Below are 15,346 nucleotides of genomic sequence, written 5' to 3'. Positions count from 1 at the left end.
CGTGAGCTGGGGAGCAGCAGGCAGGAGTGCAGCACCCCCCCAGAGACTGCAGACCCTCTTCTCCAGCCTCGAGCCTGTTGTTTCTGCGGCCCTGCCGGGTGTCGTGGCCCTGCAGGGTGTCCCAGCCCTGCTGGGGCTGCAGCAGCTGGTGCGGTGGCTCTGGGAGGTGCTGGGTGATAGGACTGTGACCTGGCTGGGGGCCATCTGGGACCATCCATGTCTGTGACCACCCAGTGGGTTTTGGGGCCGCACACTGTGCTGGGCTACCCCTGGGTTCATTCCCCATGCACGCGCCATCCGCAGGACAAACCACATCCCATATGGATGTATCAATGCCTGGCTGTGTGGCTCCCAGTAATGTAATTTAAATGTAAATGCAGTTTCTCTTGAAGAAGGTGTAGCAGGCAGTGCAGGGAGTTCACCTGGATCTAATTCCAGCAGCCACCAGCACAGCTGTTTCCAGATGACTGAACTAATCTCATCAAATCCCCAGAACAGACTGGCTTGCTGCAAGAGTTTCCTTCCCTCGCCTTCCTGCCTTGCCCCACGTTCCCCACGGGGCTGTGCGGGTCGTGCAGTGCTTCTCTCTGTGGTGGTGGTGGGTGACATGCACCCTGGCTGGTACGTGAGAAATGCCCCCCCAGAACCTCAGCCAAGGCTCAGGCTGCTCCTGCTCCGTGTGGCTGCACAGCAGGCTCTGTCAGTGGGGAAGGCGACCCCGGCTTCCACCACGGGCTCTCTCCTGAGACTGGGTCTCCGTGGCATTGCACACACGGATGCTTAGGCAACATAGGTGCATTTGTGGCACTTTTCCCTGCTTTGCCAGCACTTGGTGCTTGCTCCCCTGTAAGCAGGGCATCCCCTGCTCCCGAGCCGAGCCCTGGGAGCAGGCTGTGCTGCACAGTGAGGAGGGACTCGCCTCCAGCTTTGCGGACAAGTTCTGCTCACTCAGACTTGTGCAGGCAGCTGCGGGCAACTAGCAACCTGGGTGTCTCCGCAGGATGGCTGTGGACTCCCTGCATGCAGGCGCTGCTGACCCTCTGCGTTACAGTGATCAGCAGGGAAACCTCAGGTCTGTGGCTTCACTTTGATGCTAAAAAGGACTGAGATTTATTGGGTTTTTATTCATTTGCTGCTCAAAAGATAATTCCCTGCAAGCCTGCCTGCGCCCTGGATGTCGGGCAGGGCTGTCCGTGGGGCACAGTGCTTCCCCACGGCGGTCCCTGCTGCGTGCTGCAGCCCTTCCCAAGGACATTCCCGGCCACACTGCCGGGGCTGCCCAGGGACGGGTGAGGCGAACCCATGGTCCTTGGTCACAGGCAGCAGCCAAGTGGCCCCTTTGGCCTCTGAATCCCCTGTCTGCTGGCTGCTCCATGAAGCTGGGAGAGCTAGCCCTGGGGCTGTGCTGGGGCTCCATCACTGCCACAGAGAGGGAATGCTGGAGCTGGTGGAAAGAGCTAGGAGGAAGCAGTTTATAATCCTGGGTGCACCCCCAGGACAGCTTCCCGGCTGAGCAGTCACACGCGGGCTACACCGGACACTGGTGGAAACTGGGTCTTTAATAACAGGAAGCATCGGGCGCTCTCGTGGCCAAGCGTTCACCCCCTTTCAGCCCCGGTGGTGCCAGGTTTCCCATCACGCGGGTGTGACCTGACCTACCCGGGGCTCTGCCTGTCCTCGGCACGCCAAGGTGCTTCCAAAGGTGGTTGGGTTGGTTTGTATTCACCCTGGAGTGCGCGGCTCTGGTGGTGGTGTGTGAGGTGACAGCACCCCGGTGACGGCGGCTGGTGCCGAGAGCAGCCAGCTTTCCCATACGCTGACTCCGCTGCTGCCCTGTGGGCGCTGGACCGGAGCTGCTGCCTCCCTGGGTGACTGGCTGTGGGGAGACTCCCGAGATCAGTTCCCCAGGGAGTTTCCCGTGGCTTTGTCGCAAGAGCAAAGCTTCCTCTTCGCGAGTCAATACTCCAAGCGCTTTAAAGTCTATTGCAGGCTCAGATTTTATGTTAGAAGTATCGTCAAGAAAACGTTGCACTGAATTTGGGACCCTTTGCTAGAGGCAGTCTAGACACATCGGCCTCCAGAAAGAAGCTGCTTGCCATTTTCAAAATGTGCTTACATCCACATACTGCTTTAAATTACCTTAAAATTACAGATGTATGCTGCAGCAAATATGCTATATAGTTATGTCTGCGTGCTCCCCAGCATCATGGCAGGTGTCAGAGCTGTCCCGCCCCTGGAGCGGGATGCGTGGGACCGGGAGAGGAAGGGCTGGCTGCAGGAGCTAAGGCTGAGTGGGGCAGAAGAGATCTGGAGAGGGGGGGACCACGGCAGGTGGAGGGTGAGGGGCCTCCAAGGCAACTGGGTCTCCAGGGTAGGGACCTGCTGGAGGAACACGGGTGGGCGCACGGGCCCCTTGGGACCCCAGCACACCCTGTGGTGCTGGCCATGGGGCCTCGGCACTGCCTGACCAGCCCCTCTCCCCCAGAGTCACTATGTGGCCTGCATGGCCGCCATCCTGAGCCAGCTGGACAAGGACCACTACAGCTCCTACATCAAGGCGTTCCCCTCCCGGCCCGAGCTGATGGTGAGTGCTGCCCACGCACCGAGACCTGGGCATCTCTGGCTTCTTCCTGTCTCTCCACCCCATGTCTCAGCTGAGGCATCCCACTCGTCCCAGCACCCTGCCTGCATCCAAGCACCTGGAACTGGTGCCACCTGCCCTGGACCCTGACACACTCCATGGAGGTGAAGCTCTCACTGTTGGGTGGTGAGGGCTGCTCCCAGCCCGGGTGCTCAGCACAGCATCACCCCGGGAGGGCACCGTGGTTGAGCCCAGCTCCTGACATTTTCTCCTCCGTGGCAGGACTTCCTCATGGAGACCTTCATCCTCTTCAAGGACTTGATTGGCAAGACGGTGTACCCCTCCGACTGGATGGTGATGAACATGGTGCAGAACCGGTGAGGACCTCTGGGCTAGGGGGGACCTGCCGGTGGATGTTGGGGCTGGATGTTAGAACCTGGGGAGCCTTGTTGGGACCTGGGCAGAGGGCATGCAGGCACTGCAGCATGGCTGTGCCAGACAGCTTATGGCTAGCTTAGCTACCTCCAAATCCCCCTCCAACAGCCCTGGGTCAGTGCTTGGGCTGGCTCAGGGCAGCTCCAGTGGCTCCCTGCTCTGTCCTGGGACAGCCTGGCCCCATCTGGGAGCTGGCTGGCAGGGCTGCTCTCTGCAGTCCCATCACTGTGCTTGAGGGGCTCCAGGGGGGCAGCGGGAAGCCGATGCCAGATGCCCCATCCCTCCCACCCTGGGTGTTTGAGCATGAGGGGGATGCCGGGAGTGCAGGACCCGTGCACCCGGGCAGCGTTCAGTGGGCAGAAAGGACCAGCTGGAGCATGGATGTGGGCAGGAGCACGCTGACAGCCCCAGCCCCAGGACAAAGGCCCCCAGCCACCGCTCCTTGCCTCGCCATCACTGGGACCTGCCAGCCCGGCTGTTCCCTGGCTGCCATCCATCCCTGGCTGTGGGAGGGGGGCAGGCAGTGTGGCTGCCGTCTGCTGAGCTCCCCACGGCTGCTCACCCCACAGGGAGTTCCTGCGCGCCATCAACCAGTTTGCCGTGACCTTGACGGAGATGTTCCTGAGCAACAGCAGCTTCGAGCTGCAGGTGAGGGGCTGCCTGTGCCCTGTGAGGGCTGGGGGGACAGGGAGGGGACCCAGCCTGTCCCTCGGTTCTGTGAGCTGCCCCCTGGCCCCTCGTGCCACCCAGCCTGGCATTCGCCCCTGTGTTTTCTCTGCAGCTTTGGAACAACTATTTCCACCTGGCCGTGGCTTTCCTCACCCAGGACTCTCTGCAGCTGGAGAACTTCTCCCAGGCCAAGCGCAACAGCATCCTGGCCAAGTGAGTCACCCTCGTCTGCGCTGGCCCTCCCTGGCCCCACTGCCTGTCGGCATCGCCTCGGGGCTGAGCTCTGCATCTCGGCTTCAGGTTCCTGCCCCAGCCTGATGCCACACAGTGGGATTTTGGGATGAGCCAGTTGGGCAGTGCTTGCGTCCCTGGCCTGGACACTGCACCCCACTGCACCCCATAGCAGAGCAATGCTAACCAACATCTGCCCTGGCAGGTATGGGGACATGAGAGCCACGATCGGAGCTTCCATTCGGGACATGTGGTACAACCTAGGTGAGCCGCAGCGTGGCTAGCCATGAGGAGGCTTGGCGAGTCTCTGCAGGCTGGCATTCATCAGCACCGTCCCCAAAATGGGTGCTGGGGAGCGGGCTGTGGGGCATGGGAGCCTGTAGGTGTGAGCAGGGTGTGTGAGCCTGCAGGCCTGCGAAGCCGCAGGTGTGCAAGCCTGTGGGACATGCCGTCTGTGGGATGCTATGGGATGTGCAATCTGTGGGATATGTGAGCCCGTGGGCTGTGCGCATCTGCAGGGGTGTGTGAGGTGCGCATCTGTGGGTGTACGAGCCCGCAGGTGCCATGACCAGGCTGGCGTCTGCCTGCAGCCCTGCCTTCCCATTCCCTGGCCCTGCGGGCTCCTGCCTTGCCTTGTTTCCCCTGCACGGTGCAGGTTGCGCTGCCGGCAGCATCCCAGGGCCAGGCAGGCAGGGAGGACACAGCATCCCGTGTTTCTGCCCCATGCCCCAGCAGAGAGCTGGGAGCTGCGGGGAGCGTGTGGGGCAGCCCGCAGCAGAGCAGTGACGGGTGCCCGCAGGCTCCTGCGTGGGTTGTTCACATGTGCCAGGGCTCCAGGACACCAGCACAACCCCAGCTGATGGTCCCATGGTCGAGTGTTGGCCGTGCTGTCCTGGCCATTCAGCATTACCTGCCCGACAGCATGGCTGCCCCGGAGGATTGCCTGGCTCTGCCGTGGCCACCTGCCTCGGGCGTGCAGACATCTTCCTGGCACCACTGCCCCTCCTCTTCCACATGTTGCTGCCCGTTCGCCGCCATGGGGCCCCAGGCCAGGGCTGGCCCTGGGGAGCAGGCTGCAGGACCCCAGCCCCACCAGCTCTCCCTGCCCTCCCCAGGCCATCACAAGATCGAGTTCATCCCGGGCATGGTGGGGCCCATCCTGGAGATGACCCTCGTGCCGGAGCTGGAGCTGCGCAAGTCCACCATCCCCATCTTCTTCGACATGATGCTCTGCGAATACCAGCTGACCGAGAGCTTCAGCCGGGTGAGTGCCCAGGGCTGCGGCTGGATCCTGCTCCTAACCTGGGCTGGACCGTCCCTTTTTATAGAATCATAGAATCATAGAATTGTTGAGGTTGGAAGGGACCTTTAAGATCATCGAGTCCAACCTTTAGCCTACCCTGACAAGAGCCACTTTTGGGGTGGGTGGAGGCGATGCTCAGCCCCCCCCTCTCATCCTGGGATGTGAGGCTGCAGGAGGGAGGGACGAGGGACAGAGGGAGCTGGCGGGGACATGAGGAGCAGGGAGAGCTGCCAGGTGACATGGGATTTCCCAGGGACGGGCAGGGACAGGTCAGGCATCACCAACTCAGCCAGTCCTGGTACTGCCTGGAAACAAGAGCGCAGCGGGAGGGGGGAGGTCTGTGTAAACCTCTGCATCTCCACTTGTCTTCCCTCATCGCTGTGAGTTTTCTCCATGCAAAAGGCTTTTCCAGTTCGTGATTAGGTGGCATTTGTCTCTTCTGAGCTGGAAGCCTTTCACCCTGTTGGGGTGTCCCAAGGGAGGAGAGGGGCTGGGACTGCCCTCGGAGCCAGGGATGACGCACGTCCTGCTGGAGTCCCTTCCCCAGCCCCTCACTCGCGCCCGGCTCTGCCGCCAGAGGAGAGCTGCGTTGGAGGAATGGTGTGGGCATGGCTCGGCTCAGAGGACCTGAGGCTTTTGCACGGCATGTCCCTGAGCCATCCACAGGGGCTCTGCGGCTCAGGAGCCAACCATGGCAGTGCCCCTGCAACTCGGGGGACAATGTCCCATGAGTTTGGGATGTGCAGACCCTGGAGGGACCCAGCGTGGAGGCAAGGGGTACCAGCAATCAGATGTCTGCTCCAGAGCCCTCCATCCCATATGGTGCACGTGCAGGATCCCCCAGGCTTTTGGGACCACTGGCTGCAGCTGGAGCACAAACCCCGAAGGCTGAGCATCACCTGGGAGGTGGGGGACCCCAGGCAGGCAGAGCCCTGCCACTCCAGGCAGGGAAGGCATTTGCTTCAGGGGGCAGAGGGCACTGTCCAGAGACCCCCAGGGTCATCTGGGCCCAGAATGCTGGGGGACGGCGACGAGGCCAGTGCAGGAGCGGGACGGGGACCTGGGAAGCAGGTCAGGGACCCAGACAGCAGGATGGGGCCCTGTCTGTGCTGAGGCAGTGTGGGGACTCATCCGCACCAGTGACCAGTATGGCCTGGGAGCGGGGACAGGGACCCGTCTGTGCTGGGCAGTCCTGGGTGAAGGGGCTGCAGCAGCCCAGCCTGGGGGCTGTTTGGGGGACTGAGCTGGCTCCAGCCCCCGCAGTCCCTTCTGTCCCAGCGCTGTGGCCCCATGTCCTGGTGGCTGCAGCTGCGGCAGCCTGGGGCTGAGCTCAGCACATCCTCGGCTCCTTGGCCACGCTCATGCACGTCTCTGCAGTTTGAGGACGAGATCCTGCGCAAGCTGGACAGTGAGGTGGAGGGCGGCCGGGGAGATGAGCAGTACAAGCAGCTTTTTGAGAGCATGTGAGTGTGCAGTGACATCCCCGCAACCTTCTCTCCAGGGCACGGCCCTTTGCTGGCTACCGTACTCCCACCCCGGCTGAATCACAGAATAGTTCGGGTTGGAAGGGACCTTAAAGATCATCTAGTTCCAACCCCCCTGCCATGGGCAGGGACACCTCCCACTAGACCAGGCTGCTCAAAGCCTCATCCAGCCTGGCCTTGAATCCTGGCCATCCAGCTCCTCCCCATGCTGTGCTCTGACCCAAAGCACCCCTCTCGGGGGAGCGGGACTTGAGAAGAAGACGACTGCTGCCCGAGCAGCAACATGTCTGCAGCCAGCCTGCCCCTGCTCCAGGCAATGCCCCTGCCCTCCGCAATGCCCCTGCCCTGGGTGATGCCCCTGCCCTGCCCAGGCTTTACCCTTGCCCTGTGATGTCCATCAAAAATTCGTGTGCAGTGAGGCTGGAGCTGTCAGGTCTGTCTCCCATCCCTGATGTACCAGCTGGGGGCTTGCTCTTTCTCGCTGTAGACCAGGTGTTGCTTTTTGTCCCTTGTTTGGGGAGCGTCCCCGCCTCACCACCCCCACATCTCCCTGCACCTCGGGGGAGCTGAGCCGGGGCAGTGGTGAGAGCGTTGTGGAGCTGAGCAAGCAGCGAGACCCGTGACCTCCTCTCCTCCCCAGCCTGCTCAGCTGCTGCCAGAGACACCCTGAGCTGGCCAAGCCTGGGGAGAACTTCGTTGCGCTGGTGACCGGGCTCCTGGAACGGCTCCTCGACTACCGGGCTGTTATGAATGACGAGAACAAAACCTACAGCATGAGCTGCACCGTCAACCTCCTGGTGGGCACCTGCCCTGTCCCCCTAGACCCCCCAGGGCTCAGCCCCCTGTCCCCCCAGGTCCCCCCAGGGGCTGCCGTGCCCCTAGCACAGCAGAGATGGGGTGCACGTGGTGACAGACCTGGTGTCCCCCAGAGGTGCTTGCTGGGAGGCACCGTGCAGCTCCCCGCTGCCAAGGGCAGCCCAGTCCCTGTGTGGGGATGGACTCGGCAGGAAGGTGTGGGACCGTAAGGGGCTGTGGCATGTGCCCCCTCCTGGGGCCACTCAAAACGGCCTTGTCTGCTCTTCCCCAGAACTTCTACAAGGAGATCGACCGCCAGGCCATGTACATCAGGTGAGTGCAGCCCCAGGGAGACAGCCATCGCCCGGGGGTGATGGGTCCCAGGGCCCCGAGCTGTCCCAGCCTCCTGCTGCCCTGTCCCCAGGCACATGGGATGGGGACGGCGGAGCGGCCGGAGGGGCAGGGTGTCGGGGGCTCTGCCCCCAACCTGGCTGCCCTGTTGGGGGAGCACGGGGTGGACCACAAACTGCCCTGGCCATCATTCCCCACACACGATACCCTTGCTCCCAGGTACCTGTACAAGCTGAAAGACCTGCACGTCAGCTACGAGAACTACACAGAGGGAGCCTACACCCTATTGCTGCACGCCCGGCTCCTCAAGGTGGGGCACGGGAGGCTGCGGGGGCTACGGGGGCTGCCCAGCTAGGGCCAGAGGGCTTGGCGTGACGGGCTCCCGCTGCCTCCGCGCAGTGGTCGGACGAAGCGAACACGGCCCCCATGCAGGGCTTGCACAGCCCCAGCCTGCACACCCAGCGCCAGCTGAAAGAGGCTCTCTACAACCAGATCATCGACTACTTCGACCAGGGCAAGGTGAGCATGGCTGCATGCCCCTGACAGCTCCCTCGCCCTGGCCAGCCATCGGGAGCTGGGCTGTCCCATGGCAAGCCTGGCTCCCTGGCCACCGCTGCCCTCTGCTCCAAGCTCTGAGCCCCCAGCCACAGCACAGCCCGTCCGCCCTCCCCACCACTGTGGTGGGGCTTGAGCTGCCTCTCAGCGAGCCTGGGATGGATGGTTCAACCCCGCAACCGCCTGGCTGCCACGGCTGTCCTTCCCCCATCCCATCCCAGCCTCAGCCCGGTCACCACCCCAGTGCTGGCAGCTGGGGCACCCCAGCAGAGGGTCTCGCCTGGGCAGGGGGCTGGGCTCAGGTGCTGGAGGCAGTGGGAAGTCCTGCTGCTGCCCACCAGCGCCCAGCTGGACCACTAGCCGTCATGCGGAAAGTCCTTCCCTCCTCGCTGAGGAGCAGGGGTGCAGGTGGCCCACAGATGGGGCTGGTCTCCTCTGGAAGCCCCCGGTGCCCCTCCACCCCAGCTTATTCCACACCATGGGGCCCCTGCCCTGGCCCCATCTCCCGCAGATGTGGGAGGAGGCCATCCACATCTGCAAGGAGCTGGCGGAACAGTATGAGAGTGAAGTCTTCGACTACGAAATGCTGAGTGACATCCTGGTGAGTGCCTGGCCAGGTTGGGGGGGCCGGCTGCTGGTAGAGCAGGTGAGGGCACGGCGAGCTGTGGGGAGAGACAGGAGTTCTGCAAGGCTCCTGTCCCGTGGTGGAGCCCCATCCCATCCCATCCCCTCTCCTTCCCCTTTCCCCTTGCAGCAGCGGGAAGCCAAGTTCTACGAGAAGATCCTGAAGGTGTTGCGGCCCAGCCCGGACTACTTTGCCGTGGGCTACTACGGGCAAGGCTTCCCCACCTTCCTCCGGGTAAGTGGCTCCTGGCTGCCCTGTGGCCAGTGCCGTGCCAGCAGCTGGCATGCTTCACCTCTGCCCAGGCCAAGCTTTGTGGCTACAGCTGTCTTGGGGTGTCACCCTGCGTGCTCAGTGCTCGCCTCCATGTCTGCCACCTCCATCCCTGCTCGCTGGAAGGGGTTGGCAGGTTCTCAAATTAAACCAGGAGCTTCACTCTAGCAGCACCGGGGGTTACGGTCCCTGATTACAAACAGCTGGAGACAGACGTAGGGAAGAAAAGCAAGGCATGGAAGGGTGTGGGTCTCTGTAACACACGATGAACGGGCTCCTGGACTGTGTCCTCAGCACACGGGGACGTTGTATCCCTGCTGGGCTGCCACTGTGCCCCGTGGTGAGGTGGGATCTGCTCCATCCCTGGTGCGTGGCTGTACCCGTGCTGTTTCATGATTGCGGCGCACAGGTACGTGTGTCTGTGCCGTGTCATACCTGGAGTGCAGGGACAGATGTGTGCTGTGTCCTACCTGTGGTGCAGAGATGGGCCTGTGCAACGGTGCTGTTTATGAAGAGATTCGGGTGCCTCTGGGGTCACTGCGGGAGCCCCGCCGACCCTCTCCCCGCCGACCCTCTCCCCGCCGACCCTCTCCCCGCCGACCCTCTCCCCGCCGACCCTCTCCCCGTCCCTGCAGGGCAGAGCTGCAGGCGGGGGTTTGCTCAGCACCTCTCCCTTTTCTTGTGTTCCCGTTGAACGGACTCCTGGCACCCACCCGCGAGCGCAGGGCTCCTCTTGCTGGACGTGAGCAAAGTGTTTCACCCCCATTCACTCCTATTACACTCCTTAGCATTTTAATCCGTTCACAGGCATCCTTGGTGGGCTGCTTCCATCCAAAGTGTTCATCCTCATTTTCCTACCCCCACACCTTGTCACAGAGGTCACGGTGGGTTTCAAGGGCTCCATGCTGTCTCCTGTATCCAGCGACCACAGCCCCTGGTCGCTGTGAGCCTGGCTAAAGACCTTCGCTCCAGAGTCCTGGCTGTCCAAGCCAGCCAGCCCTTTAATTCCTTTTCATTCCAGTTGCTGGGTTTGGGGAAATATTTTTTCCAAGGGCGCTGTCTCCTGCTCAGCTCGGGGCTCAGCCTTATTGGCGCCTGCACCCCAAACGCAGCGGGGCTTGCTGCAGCCAGAGCATGGGGCCAAAGGCTCCCCAGCCCCGCTCCGCAGCACACTGACGGGCTGCCCTCTTCCTCCCCCACAGAACAAGGTCTTCATTTACCGGGGCAAGGAGTACGAGCGCCGGGAGGACTTTGAGATGCGGCTGCTGAACCCCTTCCCCAACGCCGAGAAGCTGAAGAGCACGTCTCCACCTGGCCAGGACATCACTGGCTCCCCGGGGCAGTGTATCCTCCAAGCGTAGGGACGGAGCTGGGAGGGCAGCTTGTTCCCTTTGCCATCGCCCCCCCGTGCGGGTCCCGCAGCACCTCGCCACGCACCCCTGGGGCTGTCTCCTGCCGGGCCCTGGGGTCCCTCTCCCCCATAGCCCCTGTCCCCTGCGGTGTGTGCCTGTGGCTCCTTCACTCCCACAGACATCCAGTGTTTCACCGTGCAGCCGGTGGAGGAAACCAAGGTCCGGTTCAAGGACCGGAGCATCCCAGAGCAGATCACCAAGTGAGTGCCCCGGTGCGGAGGGGGTGCACCTGCTCTGCTCCATGTGGGAGGGGACGCAACAGGGACACCGCTCCCATGCTCTGCCCCTTCCTTCCTCTGCAGTTTCTATAAAGCCAACCATGTCCAGAAGTTCAGCTACTCGCGGCCCTTCAAGAAAGGCCCAAAGGATCCAGACAATGAATTTGCAGTGAGTGCTGGCAGGGGCTGCCGGGACCCCCATCTGGGAGGAACAGGGAGAGCTGGGGGGCCCCTGTGAGGAGCCAGGTGTCTAGAGGAAAGGGATGCAGGAGAGACAGGGGTCCCTGGGATGGGGAAGGTGGTGGTCCTGTGCCCGTAGCAGGGGGAGGTGGGAGCCCCCCACCCCACAGGGCAGCCAGGGGTGTCCCAGGGTGATGGGGAGGAGGGCGGTGGGATGACTGCTGCCCTCCCCGCAGACCATGTGGATTGAGCGGACGACCTTCGTAACAGCCTACCCCCTGCCCGGCATCCTGCGCTGGTTCGTGGTGACCTCCACCACCACGGTGAGGAGGGGGCACGGGGGGAATGGGGCCTCCCAGGGTATCCCTCCCTGAGCAGCATCACAAACCCCAGATCCAGGTGGGAGCGGTGCCCGCAGCCCCTTCCAGGCTTCCCAAGCTCTAGTGGCTGAAGCTGGGGTGCAGGGATCACATCCTGCCTGGTGTCCCAGCCGAGCCCCTGCCCTGGTCCCTGTGTCCCACCAGTCCCTGCTGTCAGTGCAAACCTGATCCAGCCCACCCAGCGCTCGAGCCCCAAACCCCACCACTCCCAGCTCCCTCCCGTGTCCCTGTGGTCCCTCAGGTGCGTGGCCCGGGGCTGTGCCTGCGGCAGAGCGGACCCAGCTCCCACACGTACCCTCCGCCTGCAGAGCAGGGTGCGAGCATGGCCCCCTTCCCTCTGCCAGCGCAGAGCCCAGCCAGCACCTCCTGCCTTCTGCCCAGAGGACCCTCCTTTGGCATTGCTGCCCCAGCTCCAGGGCTTATCTTGGGCCTATGCCGCATGGGAATGCTGTCCCACGCCATGGGGAAGGCTTTCTCTGGCAATACTGGGCATGGAGACCTGCCCCCGCCCTCCACCACCACCCCCAGCACTCAGGGCATTGCCACCATCGGCTGGTGACGGTAGCATCAACCCGGTGACAGGGACTGGTTTGCTTGGGTCACCCACCAGGACGCACATCTCCTCCGCGGGATGCAGGAGACTGTGTGCAGGGAGCAGCAGACCCTCCCCCCGCCAGCCCCCAGACGATGACATTTACCTGAGTTTCCCATAAGCTCACTGCTGAGCTGCCGCTGCCGCATGCCTGTCACCTGTCACCTGGCCTGTGGCCTCTTGCCTGCAGGACTAACCCTGCCACCAGCCTGTGTTCGGAGCCGGGGACCAGCATGGCCCCTGTGAGCCCTTGGCTCAGTTCCAGGCAGCTGGTGCCAGGGGTCCGAGGTGCTTCGTAGGGTGCGATGTGCAGCCCTGGAGCCTCTCTCCTGTGGGGCCGGGGAGAGACCACCCTGCTGGCCCGCAGCAGGATGGGCAGGTCGCTGGGTCAGCCAGCTGCTGACCTTCCCTCCCACCCTGGGCACAGACCATCATCTCCCCACTGGAAAACGCCATCGAGACCATGATGAAAACAAATGAGAAAATTATGAGTGAGATCAACCGGCACCAGAACGACCCCAGCCTGCCCGTGAACCCGCTCTCCATGCTGCTCAATGGCATTGTGGACCCTGCTGTCATGGGTGGCTTTGCCAAGTATGAGACGGTGAGGACATGTGGGTGCTGCGCTGGGGCTGGCACAGGCACTCTTGGGGCTGGTGACCACAGGCACTGGCACCGCTTTGTGCCGTCCCCTCCCTGCGTGGAGCTGAGCCAGCCTGTCAGTGGGTCTGACAGGGGATCGTTGCAGGCCTTTTTCCAGGAGTCCTACCTCCAGGAACACCCTGCGGACAAGGGGAACATCGAGAAGCTGAAGGATCTGATTGCTTGGCAGGTACAGACTGCAGCATCCCCCTGGTGGCCGGAGGGGACAGCTGCCCTGGGGTGCCAAGTGCCCAGCGCCCCCCTGCCAGGGGAGCCCCACAAGCCCAGATGGACCCACCCCTGTTCTCCTGCAGATCCCACTGCTGGCAGAGGGGATCCGCATCCACGGGCGGAAGGTGACAGAGGACCTGCGGCCCTTCCACGAGCGCATGGAGGAGTGCTTCATGCAGCTGCGGGCCAAGGTGGAAAGCCAGTATGGGGTGCGGGAGATGGTGAGTGCCAGGGCGGTGAGCACGGTGCAGGCACGGCCAGTCTGTGGCACCTGTGGGATGACATCGGACAGGCCAGGTCTGGAGCAGCAGGGAACAGCTTGATGGGGCCGGAGCTGCAGCAGCAGGGTGAGGGGCACTGTGCATTGGAGACCTTGGGGGTCCCTGCCTGCCCTGGGTGGGGGGACAACACTGCCATGGGGTGGCTGGTACTGCCCAAAACCAGGGCAGGGCAGAGAGGGCACTGCTGGCCCTGGCTGAGCCAAGGGAAGGAGAGGGGAGGCTCTGCACTCTCACTTCTCCTGGCTCGCTCTCAGGCTCCCTGTGCTCTCAGGTCTGCTTCGAGGACCGGCGGAGTGGACGACCCCGGTCCATGGCCTGGGGACCTGACTGGGACCGGCTGAGCCACGCTGGAGACAGGCAAGCGCTGTGGTGGGGAGCGCTGGCCCCAAGCCATCCCCTCACTGCCCTCACCCCTCCCTGCTGGCCTCGCAGCGCTGAGCCATCCTCACTCTCCTCCACCCCAGACGCTTCTCTCCCACCTCCCCAGCCCACTGCCCTCCTGGCTTCCCTTTACACCAAGCTGCATCGCAGGGGTCCATCCTGCCATGCCACCACAGTGGCCCTGTCCCCGGGGGGTGTCATGGAGTAGAGACACCCATGTGCAGCTCCTACGCTCACCTGCACACCGCTGTCACCTGAGCCACCTATGCTTATCTTGCTGGCTTGTCCACGCTAAGCATCCACCACAGAGCTCTGCCGGAGATGGTGCTGGTGCCTGGCTGAGGGCAGCCACTCCTGGCCACAGTCCCCTGGCCCATGGCGTAGCCCTGCTCCCCATTCCCTCTGCCGTCCACCTGCCCCTCACCAGCCACAGTTGCTTCACAGCACGGAGGCAACCGCGACCCCAAAGCCTGCCCCTCGCACCTCCGAGAGCGAGGACCGCAGGAACGAGCGCAAGGAGAACCGCTCCAGCACCTTCTTCGGCTACTGGCGGCAGGACACGCGCCAGTCCATCTCGGAGCTGCCAGAGCCCAAGGTGATGCTCAGCACAGCCCTGGTGCCTCCCCTCCTCCCTGGGGCCCTGCTCACGCTCCCCCAGGTGTCTTGCTGCACCTGCAGCCCCTGGCCCAGCTGGCAGCATGAGGCCTCAGGGCAGTTGGGACCCCTTGCGGGGCTGGTGGTGGCCTTGGCTGATGGCGGCCTTGGCTGATGGCAGGGAGGGCAGGAGCGGAGGCTGGTGGGGCACAAGGCTGGAGACCCAGGGCTGTGGGCAGGGGCTGCCTTTGGGCTGTGGGCAGGGTGCTGGGGAACATTACACCTTGCCAGAGGGTCCTGCGATGCAGCCTGCCCACACCCCACCACCCCGCCACGAGGTGCTGAGCCTCCCCTCTGCATCCCAGGATGAGAAACAGAGACTGTCCCGCAACATGAGCGACAGCAGCCTGGGCAGCTCTGACGGGAAACAGCCCCCGCCAAGGCGAGACTCCACTGGTGCTCAGCCCAGCCCTGCAGGTACTGCCCACCACAGCTGCCAGCTCGGGGTGCCTTCCTAGCCCCCCTGGCATGGCTGGGGGGCTCACCTTCCCTAGCCCCTACAGCCCCAAGCAGCATCCAGCCCTTGGCTCCAGGAGCAGGGCTGTGTCCCCACCCCAGCAGTGCAGGTACCAGCGCCCCCAGCGCAGGCACCCTCACCCCTGGCCCCATCCCCACGATGGTGCAGGCACGTCCTGTGGCAGGGAGCACAGGCAGACCCCACACAGCTCCCATGACCCCCAAACGCTCCCCATGGAGCTGCTGGTCGTTGATCCCAGACCTCGTGTCGCTGGGTCTCGGTGCCGAGATCAGCTCCCAGCAGGAGCCTGCTCCTGGGGCCATGCCCCACGCCACCCCCAGCCACATGCCACCCCTTCTGCCCAGCCCCACCATGCTCCCGCAGGCACGAGGGCTGTCCCTGGCAGCCCAGGGCACCCCAATGGGCCCCACGGTCCCCCCTAGACTGGGTGATCGGTCCAGCCCACCTCCCCTGCCTGCACAGGGCTGTCCCTGTCTCCTACTGGCTTCGGTGGCCGTGTGAAGAGTGCCAGCAAGGCCCCGCCGCTGCCCCGCAAGATCAGCCCCACGGTGTACGAGACGTTCCTGGAGCAGAGTGATGCTGCAACTGGAGGGAAGGT

The 15,346-nt window shown here is 63.6% G+C and overlaps 1 protein-coding gene across 3 annotated transcripts in view; it reads left to right on the top strand.

The window, feature by feature from the left end:
* LOC134516074 (dedicator of cytokinesis protein 2-like) overlaps positions 1-15,346 on the top strand; it is a 78,129-nt gene that overhangs the window by 61,621 nt on the left and 1,162 nt on the right. For 2 of the 3 annotated variants that reach the window (XM_063335952.1, XM_063335951.1), the window contains exons 29-52: positions 2,486-2,584; positions 2,864-2,958; positions 3,586-3,664; positions 3,798-3,898; positions 4,122-4,180; positions 5,032-5,180; positions 6,597-6,682; positions 7,344-7,500; positions 7,791-7,831; positions 8,069-8,159; positions 8,249-8,368; positions 8,916-9,005; positions 9,159-9,263; positions 10,502-10,643; positions 10,830-10,911; positions 11,014-11,098; positions 11,346-11,432; positions 12,509-12,685; positions 12,830-12,913; positions 13,038-13,175; positions 13,507-13,592; positions 14,061-14,211; positions 14,576-14,687; positions 15,211-15,344. In XM_063335952.1, the coding sequence (XP_063192022.1) occupies positions 2,486-2,584; positions 2,864-2,958; positions 3,586-3,664; positions 3,798-3,898; positions 4,122-4,180; positions 5,032-5,180; positions 6,597-6,682; positions 7,344-7,500; positions 7,791-7,831; positions 8,069-8,159; positions 8,249-8,368; positions 8,916-9,005; positions 9,159-9,263; positions 10,502-10,643; positions 10,830-10,911; positions 11,014-11,098; positions 11,346-11,432; positions 12,509-12,685; positions 12,830-12,913; positions 13,038-13,175; positions 13,507-13,592; positions 14,061-14,211; positions 14,576-14,687; positions 15,211-15,344 (2,550 nt within the window). The remainder of the gene's footprint in view (positions 1-2,485; positions 2,585-2,863; positions 2,959-3,585; positions 3,665-3,797; positions 3,899-4,121; positions 4,181-5,031; positions 5,181-6,596; positions 6,683-7,343; positions 7,501-7,790; positions 7,832-8,068; positions 8,160-8,248; positions 8,369-8,915; positions 9,006-9,158; positions 9,264-10,501; positions 10,644-10,829; positions 10,912-11,013; positions 11,099-11,345; positions 11,433-12,508; positions 12,686-12,829; positions 12,914-13,037; positions 13,176-13,506; positions 13,593-14,060; positions 14,212-14,575; positions 14,688-15,210; positions 15,345-15,346) is intronic. The other variant, XM_063335953.1, reaches the window with a different exon arrangement.

Source organism: Chroicocephalus ridibundus, chromosome 5, assembly GCF_963924245.1.
Source record: "Chroicocephalus ridibundus chromosome 5, bChrRid1.1, whole genome shotgun sequence".
Classification (NCBI taxonomy): domain Eukaryota; kingdom Metazoa; phylum Chordata; class Aves; order Charadriiformes; family Laridae; genus Chroicocephalus; species Chroicocephalus ridibundus.
The sequence above is the reverse complement of the archived record's forward strand: the minus strand, read 5'-3'. Positions and strand labels throughout refer to the sequence as shown.